The sequence below is a fragment of the Chaetodon trifascialis genome, chromosome 21 (genome assembly GCF_039877785.1).
Source record: "Chaetodon trifascialis isolate fChaTrf1 chromosome 21, fChaTrf1.hap1, whole genome shotgun sequence".
Lineage (NCBI taxonomy): Eukaryota > Metazoa > Chordata > Actinopteri > Chaetodontiformes > Chaetodontidae > Chaetodon > Chaetodon trifascialis.
The window spans coordinates 14,614,755-14,639,431 of record NC_092076.1 but is presented as its reverse complement, the minus strand read 5'-3'; the positions used below and the strand labels follow the sequence as shown (position 1 = coordinate 14,639,431).

General features: G+C 44.9%; 1 protein-coding gene across 1 annotated transcript in view; it reads left to right on the top strand.

Annotated features, from left to right (window-relative positions):
• The window catches only part of snx29 (sorting nexin 29), a 119,507-nt gene that overhangs the window by 58,912 nt on the left and 35,918 nt on the right, over positions 1 to 24,677 (top strand). The window contains exons 15-18 of the mRNA XM_070990465.1: positions 984 to 1,090; positions 14,571 to 14,687; positions 16,845 to 16,900; positions 17,197 to 17,278. Of these exons, the coding sequence (XP_070846566.1) occupies positions 984 to 1,090; positions 14,571 to 14,687; positions 16,845 to 16,900; positions 17,197 to 17,278 (362 nt within the window). The remainder of the gene's footprint in view (positions 1 to 983; positions 1,091 to 14,570; positions 14,688 to 16,844; positions 16,901 to 17,196; positions 17,279 to 24,677) is intronic.

Sequence of the window (24,677 nt, the reverse complement as noted above, 5' to 3'; positions counted from 1 at the left end):
CCTGCCTCACTCTGTCTAGACATGGAGACACTTGCTGGGGGTTCACTCGTTTTCTAATCACAGTCCAGCCGTATGTTTTCTAAACGCTCCTCCCTAAAGGGCCATCACCACGAGTTTATTTGAGCCCCGTGCAGCCGTTGGACGTGCTGAATTTCTATCTCTGCACTTTATTTACCCTCTCTCGCTCCTCTTAGCCTCAGCGTGTTGGTCTAAGTGTTAGCAGGACGTGGTGACAGTGAAATAACTTGCTTTTGCCGAGGTGAAAAAACAATCCCTCTCCCAGCCGTAACCCCCCCACACACACACACCAAGATACAGAACTCCCACTTCTTCTAAGTTCTGCCATTCCTCACTGAGGGAACCCGATTAGATGATGTTTATGGGCTCAGAAGTGGTGCTTTAGGCTCCGTCGTGATGACTTTAGCTGGTTAGCGAACTGCAGCGGTGCAAGGGAACAATAAGCCCTGTCTGAACGGAAAATCAGAGTAAAACAGACGACGGTGAGAGAGCGGGAGTTCATCATTTTGACAGAGCAGCAAGAAGTTTTCTCAGAAGGAAAAATGTGTATGTTCGACGGCATTATATAATGTGCAAACAAGGAAGTGTGTATGCGTGCATTTGAGGATTTGTGGATCTTCCTCTGGCTGTGTGTATGCCTCTCTCTCCATGTTTTTTTTGTAATACGCATCCACTTCAGAGTGCCATGAATTAGATGAAATGGAGATGCATGGTTGATGTATATGTTGTATAGATCTGCTGCTCCCCATGCATTCTTCTCTCTCTCTGCTAAAACAAAAGCATCAAATCAGCTGGCGGTGTCACAGCTTGGTAAAGAGGACAACGTGGTGTGCATACCTGGCAGAATCCCACTGTTTATAATTGGCTGTAAAAAGAGTTTTTCCTCGCTGTGTGTGCTTTTGATCTGTCGCAGTGTCCGTGTGTGCGTGTAAATGAGCTGCGCTCTCTCCCTCTTTGTGCCACAGCCCTGTCGATGTTGCGGTCGAGTGAAGAACAGGCCCCCGTCCCGCAGAATAAGTTCATGGGTGACATCGAGGAGCTGGCTGCCAGCTATGAACGCAAACTCATAGAGGTGAGTGCCTCAGAAATGTATGTTTTATTAAGAAACCATGGTTAAAACTGTTTGTAGTCTCTTTATCGCTGCTGCCATTTTTAAAAACTCCACATAAACCCTGACGCTTGTTGCTTCTTCAATCTAAGACTTGTCCTGTTTGTTTGACTGAAGAGCATAAACATGATTTCACCATCTACATGTCACTGTTTGTGTCATGTGCCAGTGCCAGAGCCTCAAACAGCATTCGCTCTGTTTGCTCTAGATGAAGGGTGCAGTTCATTACTGTCCAAGTCCCAGCTGCTGCCACACAATACAAAAAGGAGTTCAGGGGTCAATAATCTTGTTTGTTGACAGTAACTTAATTTCTATGTGGTTGTGTTGCAGAGGCTTTTGGAGCCTTTCATTCAGAAGTACCTGAATTTGGTACATTAGCAAGCCAAAGTTAAAGTTGTGTGAAAGTTTTGGTGCCAGTGAGAGCAGTGCAGGGTAATGGGAAATTCTCACCCAGCCACTCTGTCTAAATAAAGGAGAAAATTACACTTTCTGCATCTGCATTGATTTAAAAGTCTTTACAGCACCGAGAGCTATTCCCTGAGCTGCTTCCCCTCAAAAGTATCGATTGCAGTGCATGAAGATTTGTAACTGGACATCGGGCGTAATGTTACCAACTGCGTGAGGGATGAAGGGAGCTGTGTCCACCTTCCTGTTAGACTGACCAATGAGGTAACACTCCCAGTAAGAGTTGCATTGCCAAAGGAAAGGAAAGACAACATCTGTGTATTGTAATGGGTTGTCTTGTGTAAAGGGGCAGGGGAGGGGGGGCTCCATGAATATTTAATCCACAGTTTTAGATTTCTTTAATAAGAAATAATCCCGCCTGTGTTTAGTCAAACTATGTTGTCACTTATTTATGCACATGTATGTGTGCTGCATCTTTAATGCTGTTTACTTATTTATTTGTCCATTTGCTCAGCCGTCCGTCTCGATCAGGCTTTAACAGCCAACATGGAGGACCAGTGTGGGACACAATGGCACCGCGTGCTCCCATCTGGTTCCAGGCCAGCCGAGCCTTGATAGTTCGGTTTAAATACGACTGTCTTGCTTCCTTTATCCCTGTTATGTAACAAGTTGTCTAGTGGGAATATAGTAAAAGGTGAAAGTGGCAGTAGCGGTGAAGCTCGTGCTGGCTCTTTAGCGAATGATAGCAGCACGTGTCTCTGCCACATACAGGGTGTTGTCTTTATTGTTCACGACCAGTATTTTCTCCATCTGGTTTAAAAGGAGTTCCCTTAATATTCAAAGGGACAGTGTGTGTTCGTGTGTGTGTGTGCTCGTGCTCATTCAGGGTCTGCAGCCCGACCGTCGGCCTCGATGTGAAAATTCATAAATTGTGCGATTTACATGAGCAGCTGTCGATACTCCTGATTCAGCTGTCTCACTGCAGCGACTGAGGCAAAATCTGACCCACCGAGTTATTGATTTTTCAAAATGTCACATCGAGCCTCGTTGGATACACACAGGCCTGCCAGACACGAATAAATATTAGACAGGGCTCAGCCTTCGTTAACCTGGGAAACACGCCCGTGTTTGTGGCCGAGTTCAGTTTTAATTTAATGACGCGAACACACTGTATTGACTTTGACTTTGTTTATGTCTGAGCCCAATCTCAAGGCGCTCCATGCTCTTTTCCGCCGCATCCTCCTCTGTGCTCGTGTCCTGCTGCTCTGTGCGCAGGTCAATAAGAAGTCCCAAGACAAATGATCTCATCGAAAGTCATTTTAAAACAAGGTTGGCAGTAGGTACATTTAACAGGCAGTAGCCAGTGACTTTGGGTCAGGGGCTTTTAAACAGAACATCACCCATGTGAAGCCACAGTTCAGCTGAGCTGTTTACTGCTTTGCAGGACATTGTGCAGGCTATGACCCATATTGACAGCTCCTTTGAAACTACTGATTATATGAAATGTGGCACTTGATATAAAAGCACTCATTGCACTGATTTAAATCTAAGGGGGAAAGTTAAATCAAACATAGATTTTGCCCCCTTTTTTGCTACTATATCAGCAACTAAAGTGCTTCACCTGCTCTTGCTTTAATCTGACCAGCTCTGTATGTGAACTCTTCCTTTCCGCTATCAAACCACACATTTTCCCCCTCTTAGATTCTCTTACAGTTCCTTGCTTCCCTTAGTTTTGCTCAACCTTGAACCCATATTTAACCAAACTGACTAAGACCGCAGCCTGACATGCCGCAGTGACTTGAGGAGGAAGCGTTTATTTTTACCCTCCGATGACTCCGCGACCTTCTCTTCAGCTGCCGCCCTCTCACTTGCTTCTTCATGCTTCTTAATCTCTCGCATCTCAGCTGTAACAGTGAGAAAGCGATAGGAGGTGCGTTCATAGATGCGCGCATGCGGTCGCCAGATGTGCACATTTTTGTACGGATGAGTGGGATTAGGTTTAACATGTCCCAGCGGACCGGCGCCGATGGAAAAAAAAAAAAGAAAATCGGTGACAGATAGACGAATGCAGATAACAGCACAGATGGAGGAACAGCGAAACCAGAACAACTCGAGGCGAAGCGTTTTGATTTTTTGACTTTATCGCGCGGTGCTCTTCATTGTGCAGTTAACATGTCCGCTGAGGTTTCTGGGAAACGGCCAAACTGCATGACATTGATCTGTGAGGAAAAGGTGGGCAGGTAGTGATGTAACGCGTCCTCTCATCAGTGCACACAAGCTGCTGGCGTCCGGCCGAAGGTGCAGCATAGAGTACGCAACCACCTCTCTGAACGTATGGGCCTGCAAATCAGTCCCGCCTGGCATTTCGTTATTGCCCACAGTGCCCTTTGCTATAGAATAATTAGTACTGTTAATGTCAATGGCTTTCAGTTGTCATAGGATCAATACATTTCTAGTAATTAATGAGAGCAGATACAGGCCCAGAAAATAATCAGTCGAGATGACCTCTCTTCACGCTCTTCACATGCTCTTCAAACTCGCCTGCAGTGTTTTAAGCCACTTCCGGCCATCACAAAAGAGACGTTCAAGGACTTGCGTGAAGTCAGCGTATCTTTGTGTTTCAGAGAAAAGGATTGAAATCATTTGAAGAACTTATTCATGTTGAGCACCTTCCAGCTGTGAGGTGACGCTGCTAACCGCTGTGCCGCCGCGCTGCCTTTGAGTTAAGACTCATTTGTCACACTACTGCTCCCAAAGTCGAGAACGAGCTTTCAGCCTCAAATAAGCAAGGAACTTTTGATCTTGGTCTTTAAATTTCTGAAAACAAATTGGTTTTACGCTAATTATGTTATTTAAATACATGAGTCAAACTTAGTCGTGAACTGGAAGCACAGGTATGTATAATAATTACGACTTTCTCTCGCCTTACTTTCCCCTCTGCCTCATCTAAATGACAGTCTGTATTATACGGAGAAGGAATGATTACATATTTTTTTTGCGATTAAAAGAAAAACATTTTTATCCCCATAAACTCTGTTCTTAATTAGCTTCTTGCCCTCACTTACGGGGCCCTATATGAACACAGTTCCCATCCAAATTAAGCTCAAATTTTAAACAAACTTGTAGAAAATTAGCAACAGAAAATGCAAATTCCATCCACTTCTGCACTTGTGCAGCAAGGTAAGCAGTTGGTGGAACTGATCCTCCATTTATGTGCAGTTTAATGACATTTATATTTGTTCCGTGTATTCGCTTGAGGAACGGTCCTCTCTTTTCTCTGTTTTTGGAGCGGAAACTTCAGTGCACATAAGATTTCTTCACTAAGCCTCTTTCCCCTTTTCCACCTCAGCCAAACGTAAAATCTTTTTAGCAATGTTTTCATTCAGAGCTTTTGTTTTTGCCACTCAGATGCGCAAATGTTCACAGAACCGGGTGGAGGAAAACACACTTCCTGTTTTAAAGTGGATGGGGCTCAGCTGGGAAAGGGTGACGTGACGGACGTGCAGCAATCACACATCTGAGTTCTTGAGTGTTGCTAAAGATGCTTTTTTCTCTGCTTTGATGTTGCTTTAGGCATAAAGGTTTTCGGGGCCTTTGAAGACGCATGAAGTAGTTTGTGTGACTTTTATCAGTCTCTGTCGATGACCATCAGATTCTGTAGTACAGGCTCATCCTCAGTAGAATGGGCTTCGCCAGTTAATTAGACCTGAGATCCACTGGAAATGTCTGAAAGACAAAATCACAGTGCAAACTAGTGCTGTTCTGTAATTTGTCCATTTGGCTTGTGAACAAAATGTGTTACAATGCTCGAATGTGTGAACCATAACACAGGCTAGAGGATGAGTTTCTGAGACGGAAAGCTCAGGAGCTGTTCATGACAAGTAAAAATAAAACCTGTGCAGAGGCAGTGTGTCATGGTCAGTCATTGCTAGGGAGCAGTATACTCTTTCTCCAGACACCTGTAATTAGTGGCTTTAGAAGGCAGGTCCTTGCGCCTAAAGTTGAGGCCTTATTGCATCATACAGTAGTGCTGTGAACTAACTACTGTGGAAATTGTTCAGCAGATGTAAACTACATTAGGAGTCTTGTGACAATGCAGTTACAGTTAGAGCAGAACTTTCTCTGCTCTTGTTTTCCCATGGTGTATTTTTATATCTGCTGTGTTGTATTGATAAGCAGAAGGAGCGCTCTTCTGGAGGATAGAGAGGAGATATGGGTCGAAACTTCCGGTGGGATCGGGGATTCTCCCTTTGATCCGCAAGCTCATTAATTAACCATAAACAACATCGAGAACAAGAACAACAATTACAAGCCACCGACTCAGAATCTCCTCTGCTTGGAGAGGAGAGGCAGTAATAACTGGAGGAATATGAGCTGATATGCCTGTATAATGGCTGTTGTCTTTGCTGTGTAATGCAAGTGAATGTGACTCTTGAAAAGCCAAAATACTGCATAATGCATGCTCTTCTTCTCAGGATAATGCAGGTGAATCTGCTTTGAAGTGTTCACACATGCTCGGAGTACAGAAGCCTTACAAGGCCTTATTAGGTTTTGCTTGTGCTTGAATTATTTTTTGCTTTTTGAGGCTGTGGAAGGTGGTCCAGACGGGGAAAGAAGCAAATTTCTCCACTCTGCCTTTGGATGCAAAATCATCAATAATGACCTCAGTGTTTCGGTTACAGTTTCTGGGCATTTCATTCCTGTTTGGATCAGTCATTAAAGAACTACAGCGCAGTATTAAAACTTAATGCTCCAGCAGTGGAGCCTTAAGATGTGCTCTGTGTGAAAGTCATACAGTTCATCCGTGCTACTTTTAGCATTAGCCCAGAGAGACTGTTGGAGTCATGCATGTTGCTGCTAAACTTCAGCAGCAGCTGTGTGGAGTTTGCATGCTCCTCCCGTGTTCACCTGGGGTATCCTCCATAAAAACGCCCACTGAAAAAAAAAAAAAAAACATGCAAGAAGATCACCACTTGACCAATGGTGACGAAAGGAACTGGGTCCCCGGGCGCCGCTGTCGGCTGGCAGCCCACCGCTCCTGGTCTGCAGCGGAGGAAGGACTTCCAGGATGGGTTAAATGCAGAAGAAGCAATTTCACCAAAAGCATGGCATGTGCATGTAGTGTTGCTGTGTTCACTGAAGCATAGCATATGCATGTTGTGTTGTGTTGGGTGATTAATAAAGGAAATCTTAATCTTAATCTGTAATTCGATTAGAATAAAGTTTACAGTGAAAACTGTGGCATGTTTACGGCTCATTGAAACAATGGGTCCTTTATTTCAGACGGAGATAGACAGCACCTTGTCATTTCCAGCCCATAGCCGTCAATATTTTTTATTTATTGGGGGGGTTTTACCTGAAATGGCCACTCTTGCTCTAAACTTTTGTTAGCAGGAGCCAGCTAGCTAATTAAACCAACATTACTCCATGGATTGGCTGGGAAGGCTTCCTCCTGGCTGACTTTCTAATGTTTCAGGTGACTGGTTTCAAAAGGGGTCTTGGACATGTACTTGATCTCTGCACACGCGATAAACATGCTAAAATATTGAGGCTAAAACTGTGGACATGTAACACTAAATAAATAATCAGCATTGTTCTCGCATTGCAGCGTCGAGCTTCTTAGACCTCGAATTATGAATAAGATAAGGAAGGAGAACATCGGGCTGTTGTTTGGTTATAACATGCAGTCGCTCTGTTTGGCTGCTTGCTGAACATATTTGTCCCGTTTGTACTTTGAAACACTTTATAGCACAAGTTACACTATATTGTTTCTGGAAACAGTGTTGTGTTTGGCAACGATAAACTGTCTCAGGTAAAGTTGGCTGGAACGTCCCCAAATCCAACAGAGAGCAGGACAGAAATGCTAACGTTAGCCTAAACCCTGCAGCATCCAGGATTAGCTCAGAAAATGGGAAGAGTACTGTACAGTGGGTGTGCTGGTTGGGAGCTGCGACCACACAAACTACTGTAGTTAGTTACTGATGTGCTCCCAGGCCTAGTCTTTAGCATGTCAGCTCGTTCGCCTGACGTGCTAAAGACTGCGGTTAAACACGCTGTTTAATCCATCCCTTACACTGCTGCTCTTGTTTTTGACCGGCCGTGCAGACACTTTAGCGTCATGGAAGTCACAGATTCATGCACAAATAAGTGAAAAGATACTCCACCATGTGCTACGTACGTTATCCGTAGCTACCAGCAGACTGTCGTTTAATCCGCTCTCTTCATCCTGGCAAAGTCCTGTCAGTGTATTTTAAAACTTGGGCTCTTGATGGTGAAAGGGACTACTTTTTGAATGCAAACCTAATCTTAATCTGTCCAAATACTTTTGGCAGGAGTAGACTGGGAGAACATGCGCTAAGAGAGGGCTTCAGTTCTCCCAGTGTTCATCCGCTTGTGATGAAAATACCCCCAAATTAAAGCTGACAGACTGTACTTTAACATTGTCATCACTGCGGCATTTCAAAGTAATAATACCACATAACTAAAAAATATGTGATCCAAGTGCTCGCGGAGCTCTCTGTGTGATGCGGCAGTGACAGAGAGCTACGTCTGTACCATGGGCCAGATTTAGACTTTTCTATAAACTCCCATTTCTGTCTTTTCTATTGGTCCATCTGCCGCTCTCATGTGCTCACACTTCTCAACTCGTCTCTCTCCGTCTCTCTTTGTATCTTTTTTTTTTTTTTTTTTTTCCACCTCAGTTCAGAGTGGACAGCACAGCTTGTGATGTCTATATTGGTCCTTTCTCACCCTCTTTTTCTTCCTTTTTTTTTTCCCCGTCTCTCAGCCGTGTCTCTTCATGTTTAGGAGCAGCTGTGCTGAAGTGAGTCAGGAACACAGAGAGAGACACAAGCTGCATTTAGATTTACAAAGTAACCCAGTATTTGCCATATTCCCTTTGAGCGCTCACCCAGTTTAAGATGTTTAAATGAACCTTTGATACCCTGCGACTGGGTCTCCCTTCTGCCATGAATAAAAAAATGATGAAAGACTTCTCCTTTCAAGTCGTGGTGTCCTGCCCACTATGAAATGGTCCCAGTCGTAATATGAACACTAAGAACCATCTGCCATTAGGTTTTATGTAACATCACATGACTTGGTAACATATCCTGAAGGCTAAATCAGAGTGGATGATGTAAATGTCTGAATTTAGTCATCCTGAATTTTTGTGACCCTGTATTGATCTGAGTGTCTGTGTGACGGCCTAGTTATCTAAAATGCATAGCATATAACAGCATCATTAGCTGCAGTCTGGCTCATGATCTTTGTTGCACCGTATTTGGGTTTTGTTTTGTTTAAGCTTTGTAATGTTGCCACAAGGGCAGCAAACAGATTTGGCTTTGAACTTTTTCATTGAAAACACAAATCTCTGCTTAGATGGGGAGCAGAGTTTTATGTTAAGAGAGAGTTTTTCTGGACTTTCTCTGAGCCAAGATGTCCTCCTCTGTCTCTCCGTCTGTACATTGACATGTCTTCATATTCTCTTCCTCCTCTCGACCTCACTGTATCTGTCCTGTCTAATTAAGGTTATCAGGTTTTGGGTCAGCTATAGCACTGCCGCTCTCGCTCTCCTTTTCTCTCTCTCTCTGTCTCTTTTTCGGGGGGCGGTGGGGGTCTCCGCTCAGCCAAGGCTCTCTTAGTGTTTTTATTCAGGCCAGCTCAGCTTGGCGCAGCTCAGATCAGATCATACACTGGAGGAGAGGAGAGGAAGAGGCACAAAGAGATTGGGTAAAGATGGGAGAGGAGCGCAGAGGATGAGGATAAGGCGTTGTGTGAAGGAGGAGATCGTGTGTGTGTGTGTGTGTGTGTGTGTGTTATGGAGAGTGCGGTCAGCATCACTTCGCTAACAGTTAGCTGTGACTCCAGCAGTGCCGACAGTTGCATCACACCAAACCAGCCCTGCAGGCCAGACAAAGCGTCTGATTACAAACATTTTGCATCACTTTTCCGCATTTTCAGTTGTGTCGGGGCAGAGAGACCTTTATTCGCCTTTCATTCGATTTGTTGTGTTGGTCACGGCCGATTCCGAGTGTTTGTCATGCAGTCATGTGTTCACAAAGTGGTGAACCTCGCTCCATCCTCACTTGTGGACGTCTGAGCCTTTCAGGATGCTCCTTTCAGACCCAATCACGATACTATCACCTGAGAAAATCTGTTGTATTTATGTTTTACGCAATGTCCCAACATTTCTGGAATCAGGATCGTACAACAAAAGTAAACTTTGTGTTGAATTTACTTTTTCAGCTGCTCAGCTCTACTTTGCACTGTTGACTAAAATAAATGATAGCAATTTGTCTTTGTTATGTAGAGAAGAACCAACATAGATAGTAATGTTTACTGCAGAGTTTACATTATGTAGTACATTTGTCATTGTTGACATTGGGGTCAGATTGCTGATTTCTCTTTTTTTTTTCCATTCAGCTCTGTTTTTCTCCGTGGATATGTACTGTAGGGCTGTCAAAAATGACATTTGATTATTCCTTCTTAGAAAAGCTGACATACGTTTGAACCATTCACATTATATCCATTAAAGGGCAAACCAATACAACGAGAGACATACTACTTGCATATTATATCAACGCAAACGTCTTTTAAAAGAGCCACATACCTACACAATTGGTGTCTGTCCACGTGTCCTAGAAGGCTTCATTGTCCCCCAACATGTGAATCTGGTCACATAGCAGCAGCTGCCAGATGCGAAATGGGCTGCAATGTAACCCCTCTGTGTGCTGGCACAGCATCAATGCATGTCCACTGAAAGCGTTTGGTTTTGCCTCTGACAGGCTCAGATTGTTCGAATAAGTGTCTGACAACGTTATGGAAAGGATCCCTGCAGAGATAGACCTTTTTGTTAAAGAGTGACATCTGTTTTGTTTAACCAGAAACAGCCACTGCATCACTCACACCGCAGCCACCAGAGTCCATTCACAGAAACAGTCATTTTATCGTCATTAAATACGCTTCATTCGAATGTGACAACAACAAAATAAAACTCACCGAAACCTTCTTGGTTCATCTTTCACTGTTCTGACAGTCACCACCAACTCCGGTTCCTCACATTAACGAGTTATAGTTACAGTCTTTTAACTTTGGAAGACTCAATGCTGAACCCATGACAAGGACATTGTACTTCCTTAAAACAATTAAGTTTTAGCTGTTTTGACCTCTCCTCATGGAACTGCAGAAAGAATAGAGACCTGTAAACATGATTTTGCTTGTCCCGGCTCCTCGGGCAGAGCATTTCAAAGCATTCTGGTCACTTCTGGTCCAGATCTTTGATCATAAGGTGGACTTGGGAGCTGCCTGCCTGAGCCACACATCCATGGCTTCAAGGCTCCAAATAGGCTGTATATCCAAAGCAGACTACAACAGCTTGTCAGGCTTCTGCTTTGCGGACTTGTTGAGCTGTCAGGTTTATTGTGATGGTTTTATGGTTTCACACTCAAAGCTTTTCAATTTGAAACTGCAGTGGCTGGAAGGAGATTGTGAGCCAGTCCATCACCCTTAACACTAACAAGTTCCTGTTCTGGTTGTGGGTGTCAAGGGGAAAAGACCCGGTGAAAGTCGGCATACATGCTGTACTCCCATGCATGCGCACGCCACGCCTGGCTCGTCAGGGTTTTTTTGTATGCTGTGCTGTGTGTGTGTGTGTGCGCGACCACTGAAACCTGGTGGTGCATCTTAATGACCCTGCATTAAATCACAGTGGAGAAGGTGAACTTGCCCATTTAAACAAATTGGCAAAGCTTGCATGTAGCCACTGCTCAATATAGACCACCGTTTTTTTGTACAATCACCAGGCACGCTCTCAAATACACATTTGCACAAGCTAGCACACATGCGCATGCACACACACACATAGCGTACTGTACATGCAGACACACACACACACATGCACGGCTGGAGAATGGCAAGCTGATTAGCTCCCTCTCACGAAGAATTAATTGGGTTTCTTCACGCTTAAAATTAATTCCCTCTTTTATAATGTCCTATTTAAGAGTTGTGGCGGTTAAATAAATAGAGATGATGAATGGGCTGGTGTGCCGAGGACAGCCAGTGTTTCAGGGAGTAGCCGTGGATGTGCGTTTCCTGTTACCCGACTTGAAAATGACGTGGCTGTTGGACCTGGGTGTAAAGTCTTAACTTAAAGTATGAGTTTTGTTTCCTTTCACTCTTTTCTTTCAGGATATGAACAGATGCATTAAGTTGTCAGGTTTGGGGATTCATTCTTGAGCCGGACTCGGTCATATTTTATATTGTGAGATCACCGTCAGTTGTGTTTTATTGCTTCGCGGCCCTATCTGATCCGGAGGTCTCTAAAGCCTCAGTTGTTTAGAGACATGTAGATATGGGCCGGGCGCATCGATACATCTGTTTGATTCAGTCGGAATGAAATGTGCCGAGGCAGGGGATCAGCAGAGCCCTGATGGTTTGGTGCAATTTGATTCCAGCGGTCTCAGTTTAACAGAAGCGATATTTTTGATGTGCAGACCTCCAAGTGAAGCACCACTGTTATTTTCCACTATTTCTCGCCCTCAAGTGAGAAAAAGATAGAAAAACTATTAAAATCATCATCGCCGCAATCTGCCGCAAGTCACCGAAGGCCTTCCAAAACTCCCAAACTTGTTGCAACCTCTTTACTTTATACTTTGGATGGATTACCGCCTATAGAGCTCAGGTTGTATTTGACAGTGGAGAGATTTAACAGCCTGCCCGAGGATACTGACATTGTTATTCACCTCATAACTTCTCTGCTGCAGTAATAGCAGTAATATGGAGAAGACACACAGACATGCAAATCAAAGCGGGGTCTGTCTGCTAAAACTTTCTGTCATTATAGCAGCTGCTGTGTTGACGAGAGGAACTGATTACAGGAGATTTACTAGTGTTGTTATATGGACAATGGTGCTTGTTATCATTATTTATGGCGTGATTAGTATTATTTAACGAGAGCGGTTGTGTGCTGCAGTCGTTTGATGTGTCACGTTGGGTGAAGCCCTGGTGTTTCTGCCCGCTGAACACACAGTTCATGGTAATGATGCGCTTTGTCCAGTGTATTTAGCGTTCTCTCCCCTCTCAGGCTTTTTCTTTCTGTTAATCCAAATCTAACAGATTAGATGCAGTGATCGCCTGTCCTCCGTTGCACTGCAGCTTTTGGGTTTGATTGAAAATAGACATTAGCAGTGGAGCAGCCAGTAGGCCTCAGCGTTATCAGAAGAGACCAGACAAGCAACATTTGAGCGTCCTCGCCGAAGTTAGCCGTCAGCACACATGCTACACTGAACACCTTTCCTCAGGAGCTACTTAATTCAGGATCATTCTTTGAACCCTCATGCATAGGCTAATCTTTATGCAGCACGTTTGATTTTGCCCACCTGAAACTATTTTTTCTTTCTTTTGTTTATTAGTTTCGATGTCTCTCAGTCTCACCTTTTGCATTTTTTTCAACCCAGTGTTCAAGGTTTAGGTCACAGGAGGAGGCATGTTTTTTTATTACTTGGCCCAGAGGTGGTCTGCTCCGGAGGTGAGGAGCTCACGCTTTCCAAAATGCTCATGGATTTTGGAAATGGGGTTGCCATGGTAACTGAAGTTTTAGGACTGTCACGGACTGAATCATTTCCTAAAATTTGAAGCGTTCATATGATGTGTTCGTGAATGACATGAAACAAGTACTGAACACGCCAAGTGAAATTAATGTAATATATAATAATTTGACAGTGGAGAAGCACTTTTCTAATCTGCTTTGACCACTCAAAGCGCTTTACACGCCACATTCATCCATTCACTCCAATGACACAGCATCAGGAGCAGTTTGGGGCTCAGTATCTTGCCCAAGGAGCCGGGGATCGAACCACCGACCTTCTGATCGGTGGCCGCTCTACCTCCCGAGCCACAGCTGTCGCTTTAAATCTTGAAGATCACAAAGAGTCTCGATCTTTAGTTACTTACCACGCCAACACCTTTATATGTACCTGTTTCAGCGTACACGTGGGCGTGCAAGTGTTATTCTAAAGGAGTGATTTGAAATGTAATTTTTTTGGTGAGAGACACATGAGATTGGGACTGCTTTCATGTGTGTCTGTTAAACAAAAGACCACCAGCAAACACCACCAAGTGAGATGCCCCGACAGCATCAACAGCAAGTGTTGCTGCAGTGTCACCTTAACTTTATTTTGGATATAAACTGGTATCAAAACTACTCATCCATCTCCTTCAACGCGAAATTATTTTGGCAAGCATTGTTTGAATTTTTGGGATAAATCAAGTTTATTACAGCCATCAACACTGTTGCTGTCATTACATAAGAAGCCTCTCCTCCTCCTTTATGGCAGTGCGTGGGCTCTTAAACGGCATGTGAATAAGTTAATGTTTGAAGGTCGCTGTTGGAGCAACAGTGGCACGGCGACTCGGCTCACCTGTCAGCTGGCGACGGCGCTCTGCCGAAGCGGCTGTGACAGCAGGTGTCCTCCATACAGCACAGTGTGTGTCACAGCTGTCAGTCTCCTGACAGAGACCTGTCCACACTGTCCAGGCTGGTTAGGCAGACAGGCTGGGGGGGGGGGGGGGCGCCACACACACGCAGAAGAGCGTGGCCATGTTTGCATGAGCATACACACAGATGTGAGTAACACCACGTCAAGGTTAGTTAGAGCTGATGACAATTGATTAGCGGGCTGGCAGGAGTCTGGCTGATTGGGATATGAACTGGTTTCACCCCCAATCTCTCTCTCTCACACTCTCTCTCTGTGTCTCTCAACCCTCTCCCCCTCCATCCCTCCTTTCTCTGTCAGGGGTTTGACTGTTTGCCAGAATCTGTCAACATGCATTACGTCCCACCTGGAGCGCTCCTACCTTTTCACCGTTAAATGGACATTTTTGACTGTCCCCACATTGTTCGTTGTGTGTTTATATGCTTTCTGTTGTCCGTTTTCTTTACATAATTGTGTGCTGCACGCCAATGTTCCACAGCAGGATTAATTGAAGTGCCATTTTTGTGTGTTCCTCTGTGCGTGCATGCGTACGTGTGTTTGCGCCGCAGGTAGCCGAGATGCACGGTGAGCTGATCGAGTTTAATGAGCGCCTGTACCGTTCCCTCATGGCCAAAGACCACCTCATTGTCCAGATGAGACAGGAACTCATTGACCTGAGAGGACCGGTGAGTGACCACACACACACACACACACACACACACACACACACTGATCTCCCAGTTTTTCCTCTTTTTTCCTCCTCCTGCCGCCCATCTCTGTCACCCTGCCATTTCCTCAACTCTCCTCCTAGTGATTTTGTTTGATTTTCATCTCCACTTCTGCGTGTTTGTCTGCTCCTCTGCTCATTTTTCTCGACGGTCAATGGCTGCCAATTATGGTTAACTGCATTTTCCTTGAAGTTGTCATCTGTGAGATTCCTCTGTTTTCAGTCTCCTTTGATGCTGCTGCACTGCAGCACCCAGAGATAGTCTGTCAGTCAAACAGTGTGCGCTCACATCTTTCGACTTTTCTGTTGATGAAGTTTGATTTTTCCGTAGGCGGTGCTCTTTTTGGTGTCTGTTCAACCGCGGCGGCTATCGCTGCTAATGCTAACTATCCATTTCTTCGCACAAACTACTTTTCCCCACCACTTTCAAAGTTGTCCTCCACAAAAACAACACACACAAACACACAGAGTGCCAGCATCTGGTCATGCTCAGGAGAGCCCCAAGCTGCTTGGACACACAAACACACTCACTGTCCACAGTGTGAGCAGATACAGCCACAGTGATGGGAGCCTCGAGCTGAAGATAGGGCCTCTTATCCCCCAGCTTCAGCCCTGCTCTGCTGGACCACTCACTCTGTATGCGCGCGCGTGTGTTTTTGTGTGTGCGCCCATCTCTGGCTCCTGATGGCTGCATGCTTCCAGCCCCCAAGAGCTGATGCAGTTGACCAAACCCCGGGTCACTGTCTCCCTGCCTCCACACCTCACCATCTTTCTCTTCCAGTCGCTCCTCGATTTCTTTCACGCTGTGTGTGTGTTTTGTTGATTTGTGTGTGACTCTCGGAGGGTTTGATCAAAGCCTGGAGACCCCACTGAATTGGGCTGCGGTGACAGTGTTTCAGAGCAGGTTCGGTCTCTGTTTGAGAGCTCAGACGCTGACAGGCCAGGAGGATACACACACAGGAGATGTAGATGTTTATGATTCCAGGCTGTACGGCTTTTAGATAGTCACCTCACTAGTTTTAGACTGAAGCTCCTGCTCGGCTGCTTTAATTGAACCTGCAGTCTGGCTGAAACATCAGCATTCCTGTGCTGTTTCCTTTTCTCTAACCTTCTAACCTAATCCTGAAAGCCTAGTCTTAACCTTCAAACAGCCTTTTGAAGTTGTGAGGACCAGCCAAAATGTCCTTCCTCTCCAAAATGTTTTCACTCCGTTGGTTAAAAGACCTGTCCTCACCATGTAGCAAGTACAAATACACACACACACTCACTGTTTCCTGACTCTGCTGACGGCAGCGGCGTCCTGATATGTGACATGAAACTACTGCACTGGAAAAAAAGAGTCTGTAATATTTCATCTCCTCTTTTTTGCCGTTAAAAATAAAGAACGATTTTGATAAAGACATTATATTTTATTCTTGTCTTTTTTGTCAAGAATAGTGCATGTTGATAAAGTCACAATTAGCGCTTACCGACGTCAGTGCTGTCTCAGCATCGTTCCGTCTTAGTCATGGAAAAAAAAACGATAGTCATAGTTTTCGTTAACAAAATGAACACACACACACACACACGCACACACACACACACACACACACACACACACACACTCTCTTCTCCGTCTCTCTCCCACTCTCTCTTTCACACACGGACACACTCTCATCCAGAAGCCCAACATCTGGGCTGGGTCATGTGCTTCCTCAAGGGAACTCTTGATGAACTCTCTCTCTCTCTCTCTCTCTCTCTCTCTCTCTCTCTCTCTCTCTCTCTCTCTCTCTCTCTCTCTCTCTCTCTCTCTCTCTCTCTCTCTCTCTCTCTCTCTCACACACACACACACACACACACAGACACACACACAGACGCACACTTGTGGAGAAGGGGTCAGATTAGGATAACCACTGCTAACAGAGGATAACCTTCAACTATAACACAAGTACACATGTGCATGAAGAGGTACTCCAGATGTGTACTTTGGATGAGTATGAACAGTGTATCGTGTATTGCAGTGGTTAGTAACCTCTTTTGTCCAACAGTCCGGCCCACCATGTCCTGCACACCATGCGCATATTTGCCTTTGAGTTTGTCCTGCTTTTTTAATGAATGTTAAATCTTTTTTTTCCAGGTTCCAGGTGATTTAAGCCAGACGTCAGATGACCCCAGCCTGTCAGATTTTGAGACGTAAGAATATTTCTTTTTGGCTTTTCTTGCTCCGTTGCTCACTCCGTCTTTCTCTCACTCTTTCTCTAACCTCCCTCTGGAGTTTCACTTGCTACCTCATAAAATATCTCTTCTCCTGACATAATTGTGTCTCATTCTCATTCGTTCTCATATTTACCTGTGAAGAAAGCTCAAACGCGGTTTAATTTCAAGGTGACTTCAAGGTGTAATTTACCATAAGTGTCCAAGACATACTGCTGATGTTGATGTTACTAACGATGATGATGATGTTAATTGTTGTTGTTTGTGTCGCTCAGGGCTCATCGCGCTCTCATCAACGTGTGGATCCCCTCTGTGTTCCTGCAGGGCAGAGCTGCCAATGCCTACCACGTCTATCAGGTACATTCAGCCGCTTTAGCATCTGACTTTCTGAGCAGTTTACCAGGCAAAACTCACCAGTACACTGACACATGGCCATACATGTTGTTGGCAAATGTGGGAAACGCTACCCAGAGGATGAAGATGGTCACAAGAACTGGTAGGGAGAGGTTTTTGTGGTTAATTTGTTTGAATTAAACCAAACAATAAAGGGATGCGTTACAAATGAGCAAGCTCTGAAGTCATTTTACATTAAACAAGTTTGCATCATCATCAATCTTTTTTTTTTTTTTTGCACTTCAACTCTCTTTTTTTCCAACATACCTGTGTGTCTCCTGTCGTTCATCGGTACCTTGTGAAAACTTTCCTAGGCCTATATCAAGCCCAAAATAGTGACCGCGCTTCCCCCTGCAGTCTGTGCTGCTCTAAGTTTGTAATATGTTTTAGCATTGGCATTTACTCAATGATAATGGCCCGGCTGCACTTAACCAAAATGATGGTTTCCTGAGCTCTGTGCCAGGCACTTATCTAAAGGAGGTGTGTTGGGAGCTGAACTGGAGAGCGGCCTAACAAACCAAACTGCTGCTTCTTATTATATCTGTCAGGTTATCGAGCAAAGCAGACAACGGCGGCTCATTCCCTCAGCGACCGTTTTGTACTGTGTCTGTCACATTAACGAGGTGTTGCACCTCAGCTGTCTCGCCGCAGCCGTCCACCAGTTGTGAGACAGACACACAAGAAAACACATGCGCTGATGCATACGCGCGGATACGGATTGAAACTGTTTTTTTATCAGGACATGTGCTCACTGGCTGAGAGGCTCTGACGGAGGCTGCTCTCACGTTCAGGCGGTTCTCACGAAGCCTGACCGGAAAAGGACGCAGCTTTTTGATTCCTTCCAACAGAACATCTGAAGTCCTTAACGAAGCCGCGTCTTGAGTCTGCCGACGTGGTTGCGCTTCGGAGAGTTTGCTGAAGTGATGAGGTAGCTCGGTCGCTCACCGCCTCTGAGAGGACCTCTTCAGCATGACTCTGCGTGTCTGTGTGTGACACCAAAATATACCATCTTAGCTTTTTTCCCTGTTCATTCAGCTTAGGCGCTGTGGAAAATCCATATAATGGTAGTGAAAACAGTGATTTTCATATATTGCATCAACATTTTGGCCATTGCAGTGATACTGTGTGACTCCTTCCGTGCCTTTGTCTCCAGTAAACACACTTCTTCATGTACAGAACAACTTGTCAGACAGAATAGCGTGCACACACACACACACACACACACACACACACACACACACACACACACACACACACACACACTGTGCTGTTATCTGCTCTGTAGCCAGGAGGTACAGCTGTAACGTTAGTCAGGGGAAACCATATGGGACGGGAAGAGACAGGTGACGCATCCTCAGCTCTAGCTGATAGTCAGGACTGGCTGGCCACTGAGCTCAGCCCGGCTCAGCTTATACATAATAGATGTAAATTCACAACTGAGGGCTTGAGCTGTTAGCTCCCTGACACCTTTTTTCTCTGATATTATCTCCATCCTCCTGACAGGACAGAAGCATGACTATGGCAAATGATATGCGTTTTAACTCCTCTTGTTCGCGTCCCTTACATCTTCAGACCTGTTTGCATGGATTCTTTGTTGTTAAATGGACTTAATTGAAAAGTAGACGCTCAGGCGTGAAAAATCTGGCCATTTCTCAAAGCATGTCATGAAAATATTTTAGAATTGTCATTTTCTGACATGAGCAGTGGTAAAAAGCTCATGTGGAAAGCAGCCCACTTTTAAATTGCAGTGCAGTGTTGGGAAAGTGACTTGTTCCCTGCAATTTGGGAGCTTATTTATGCAGCAGGACTTAAAGGTAAGTGCATCATAATGGTGCTGTCATAAAAGCGTGGTTTTGGAGGATTCATTAAAGCCTGGTGTGGCATTATCGCTGCCAAAAAGCCCCCAGTTTTTACCTCTCATGTTGTGCCATTACATTTGAGTTGAGCTAAACATGTGATTTTCTGAAAAGTAAATACCCCCTGATCTTTGATCATTTACCACTGTTGAGCAGGTGCAGGACATCCACAGTCACTGCAAACACTCCTCTGTCTGGATGTAGAAACATTCCACCTGCCAAGATTTTTAACATGTGGTGCCTCTTTGCCCTAATCCAAACAAAGATGGTAGCCAGAATAGCATCTTCTTCCTCACTTTGGACAAAGTAAACCATCCATCCATCCATTTTCTATGCCGCTTATCCCTTTCGGGGTCGCAGGGGGGCCGGAGCCTGTCTCGGCTGTCAGCGGGCGGGAGGCAGGGTACACCCTGGACCGGTCGCCAGCCGATCGCGGGGCACAAGCACACAACCATTCACGCTCACACTCACACCTAGGGGCAATTTAGAGTCACCAATCAACCTAATGAGCATGTTTTTGGTCTGTGGGAGGAAGCCAGAGTACCCGGGGTGAACCCACGCATGCACGGGAAGAACATGCAAACTTCACACAGAAAGGCCCGACCCGGGAATCGAACCGGCAACCTTCTTGCTGTGAGACACGCACACTACCTGCTGCGCCACCGTGCAGCCCACAAAGTAAACCAAAATTAAAAATTACATTATTAAAAATCGATGTCTTCCTGGGAGTTGGTAGATAATGTTTTGCCTGAGGAACACTTTTCAGATGAATTAAACCTAGTTTGGTGACAATATGTGGAACACGTAGGAGTGTGCAGATATCTGCAGTGTTGAGTAATAATCAGTGTCCACCTGCTGTTCCACATTCATGGATCATCTCCAGAATCGAACCTGAATGCTTCCCATGTGTTGCACTGATTGAGCCTAATTTCTACCTCTCAATAATGGTCTCCATGAGACTGCTGTCCAGCCCTGGAGCTGGTATAAAGCGCAGCCCATCTGGTGTATTGGATACTTCCCTTCCCAGAGCTATATTCGTCTAATAGCTCCCTATGGAAGCAGCTTTTGTTCTTAGACAGGCTAATGGATGGCCAAGGTTACTGGAGTCATTGTTGTTAAGGTGAGGTTGTTGTGGTGATTGAACACTGAGCCAACAGTCTTAAAGACTGGAGAGCATCACGAGGGAGAAGGCAGGGGTCTCTTTAAAATCCCCTCAAGCGGGCGCATAGGCCTTTTTCTCCGTATTTTTCTCATTCTTGAACTCGCACACACACGCATATGCTTGCAAAATTGAACCAATGATGAGAGCAATGAGCCATAGCCGAAGCTAGAGAGGCTTTTGGGAGGCTTGGAGAGTGAGTGGGATTTTAGAAGCTGGAGCCTAAGTTAGGTCACAGCAACCCTGTGGTTGGAAAATAAGGACGCTAACAGCTCTACGCTGCGAAAAACTCGCCCAGAGAGTCGCTGATCCAAGCGCCACCTCTCCTCTGTGTGTCCCTGAATGTCAGCTCGCTTTCTCCTCTCCCCCTCCTGCGTCATCCCTACTTTCTTCTTTTTCAGCCTCCTTTTGCATCTCCCTCCCTCTGCCAGATTGCACGGCATTACCGTGGCGCTAAAACTGCTTGTACGCCATTTTCTCCCTTCGCATTCTCACAGAGCCACTTTTCTCTCCAAGCCCTCTGAAATGACTTCCATCTAAAGCTCAGCGAGGCCGGCGGATGGATGGCGAGAGACAGACAGAGATGGAGAGCAGGAGACTGATGGATTTGCTCCATTATCAGTCGGGTTTTGATCTTTGTTGCGCGCCATGCCTCCGGGCCTTCATCCCTCCATCGCTCCAGCCCTCGCTGTGCCTTTCTCCCTCTCTGAACTCATAATGAGAGAATTATACCGGCCGCTGCAAATCAGTGTCTCTCTCCCACACAATACCAACAATAGACGCTATCATGGGAGGAGGAAAGGAGGAATGGCTCACACACCGTCAATGAACACAAGGACTCATTTGGTGTGCGCGCCGTGTTTTCGTCACCTGGTATTTTGGGCTGGCATTGTGATGTGGAAAGAGCATCAGTCAGAAGCTGATGAGGAGCTCTTTTCATTTCCCTGAAAATTGTGTGCTGGCTAGTTGTATGTTATCAGGATCTGTGGAGAGTTGTGTGCACAATAAGGCAGTCGGCTAAAACTCATGCGCAGAGAAAAGGAGCAGTTTGACAAAGAGAGGTAAGAAGTAAAGGAGAGGTGTTCGGATCTCGTCAGTCGGCTCCGCTTTGAAACATTTCTAACTGTTGAATGGTTTGCCACAGAGTTTAGTACAGACATCCATGGTACCCACAGGATGAATCCTGAGGACTACTCTGTTCCTCTGGTTTGTCAACTAGTGTAGCGTTTCCCCACTGGGGCGTTCAGACAACATCGGGGGGGGGGGGTGAGATGTTGACGAGGTGAGTTAACACCGAAGATTCAAGCTGAGGCAAATTGTCACTTGCAGCTCGCAGGAGAATGTGTTCTGCAGCGTCCTGAAACCTGCCACTTTACACCAATCCAACCAGACCAGACGGTGTATTGTTCCCACAGCAACGGCTGTTTACTTCAGCGTTTCTGTAACTGGATCGATTGTAGTGCAGCTCCACGCTGCCTTCATGGAAATGGGATGTCAGACTATCATTTAGAATTGCCAAAATTCCCCACCATGGTGTTTACCGCGTGGATGCTCTCTTCCATGGTATTTCTCCTCTTGAAAGCATGAATTTCTCCTGAGGATACACTGTGAACGCCGTGTTCTCACCTGGATATTGTACAGTCGGGCATCCAGTGGCTTCTTGTTTAGCATTTGTGATTGGCTGCTGTTTGTGATCAATAATGAGACCTAATTGAAATTTGATGTGTCAAATTTGTAACTGTTGCATTTGTTTACCACATAGCTTTTTTATAACGATAGTCCAACTGTCCAGTTCAATAAAGTCTCTCTTTTTCAATGATATGACACACAGTAATAATCAACAGTAATATAAAGGGGAGACCGCCCTCGTCGTGTCAAAATCGTTCCGCACATGGGTGCATTGAGACACCCGTCATCAGGGGCTGATCATCAAGATGTGATGCTCCAAAAATATTGATATTACCTTCACTCCCCAGGTTGGCACATCTAGACTACCTTGACTTACTCTGTTTGGATGCATTCTTTAACTTTTCAAAGTTTGTAGGATTTAGCATCTAGTGGCAAGGTTGCACAAATGTGAAGGGTACTCTCTAGAGCCAGTGTTTGGCTTGTCCATTCTGGGCTCCTGTAAGAACATGACGGTGCAACATGGCGGGCTTTGTGGACGAGGAGCTGCTCCCTCTGTAGATATAAAGTTAAAATGAAAATACACTAATGAAAACATACACATGGTTATTATATTCCATTTCTGCCAATAGATCTGCTGGACATTTAAATTCCCCTCTAACAAAGTTTTTTTTTTTTTTTTTACCTCATTATATCTCAGGAAGGTGCAACTCACCAAAGTTCATCTCATCTTCGTATACAGCTCAACATGAAAGCCTCAAACTCTGAATCGAGCTAGTTGGCTCAGGGTGTTTTACATTTTTCTTGTCAGACACTGAGGGGTTGCCCTGCTGAGAAACTCAGTGCTGTGCTGCTGTCTGATGGGAGCTTTCAGGTCGTTGATTACTAGGTGTCATACCTGTGGTGCTGCAGCAGCAGGAGGGATATACTCTTTATATAGCTGCTGACACTGTGGCGCTATGATAAAGTTCTGTTTGCTAACAAAGAAGAGGCAAATATAATTGTGATTACTCGTTGAGTGATCTGTAGTCGTACACTCTGATTGGGCGTCTGAATAATTTCAAGTTAAGTGTAGCGTGAACTCCTCATAAACACAGTGACACTCTGCCGAATTAGGCCAGTCTTAACAAAACACAGTGAGAAGCATCCTCATACCTCAGTGTAGACCCGAAGACGGAAAAGCTGTAAAAGGAGCTTTAGAAGACCTGATTAGTGTCTACTTAACCTCTCCAAACACACACACACATACACACTGCTAACATGCCAGTGATGCAGGGGCAGCATGAAATGGAAAAGTTTCACCTTTCACAACTTTTAATAACTTATAGAATGCCAAAAGCAGCATATAATCACAGATAAGCCACCTTCATCATTTTCTTTAATGTTTCAGCTGGCAAAGGAAATGTTATTTTCAGAGTTTAAGCTCAGTAAACTCTCTGTCTTTACTGTCCTTTTCATGGATTTGGCCCCTCATCAGTCTTATCTTTCGGGGTTTTTTTTGTTTTTTTTTACCCCGTCAGTCTTCTTTGCCCTCTCTCCCGCTCTTTTGTCAGTCTTCTCCCAGTCATTTTCCATTCATAGGCAGGTTTGGAGGGTGGCGTTGCTCCTCATGATGAGTTCAAGGGAAAAATGGGTAGGAGCCTCCTATTTCAACAGCAGTTTGACAACAGCAGTGAATCCCAAATTCATCTGCACGCCACTTCTCCAGTGAGAAAACACCAACACTGGGTCTTTTTTTCCCACCTCTTTGTGGATAAGTGAGTCACTGTTCACTGTAAAAAGAAAAGAAAAAAAAACCTCTTTTGTTCAAATCTGCTCGTGCATCCTTTCATGCACGCACACATGAACAAACACAGACTAACATCTAAGTACCAAGCGCCAATGGAATGCAGTGTGAATGAAGAGTATGCATATAACAGTATATACAAATGTGCCAGTGTTGAGAACCTCTGATCCACAGCTCCCTGGCTGTTTTACATATACATTTAATAGATACACTGTATGTATGCCTATATATTCAATATAAGCAATTCTCTTTGATCAGCAAAAAGCTGAGCATATGATTTCCATGCAAAGTCAGGGACTAACTGCCAACTTCTCACTCTTTAATTATGCTAATTGGGCTGGATAATGTCCACTGTAACTTTTCTCTGTGTCACTCTCTTCCCCTCTCTGTCCTCCACACCTTTGTTCTGTTTCTATAGAGCTGCTGTGGGTTAAAGAGATGCTGTGGGGAAGAAGCGCACATGTCCACTGAATTTTTTAAAAGTACCTTTGTATTATCTTTTCTGCATAATGCTTGTCTTCATGCATAGTACAATACCTTTAACTGCAGCTGTTTGTGTACTCTGAGAGAAAGAGCAATAGAGGGCCCCAATTAATAACAGTTACATAAACCATCTTCCTCTTCCCCGTGCCTCCCCAAGTCTTTAATATGCACCATATGAAACCACATAAATCAGCCACTCAATGAATAATTGAGACGTCCTCGCTGACACTCTTTCAAAAGTGTGCACCACCGCCCGCACTGGTCTGCCATCCCCAAGAGAAATGCAGTGTGGGAAATGTGTTAGCACCTTTAATTTCTTTATTAGCCACTGGGTATAGCCGGGTTGGCCTGGGAGACTTGTGGCTGCCGAGGCAGCAAGCTTTACATTCAGACCTGCTCAGTTTCACTCTGATTGGCTCGAGGCTCAGACCACACGTTGATGAGATAATGCAT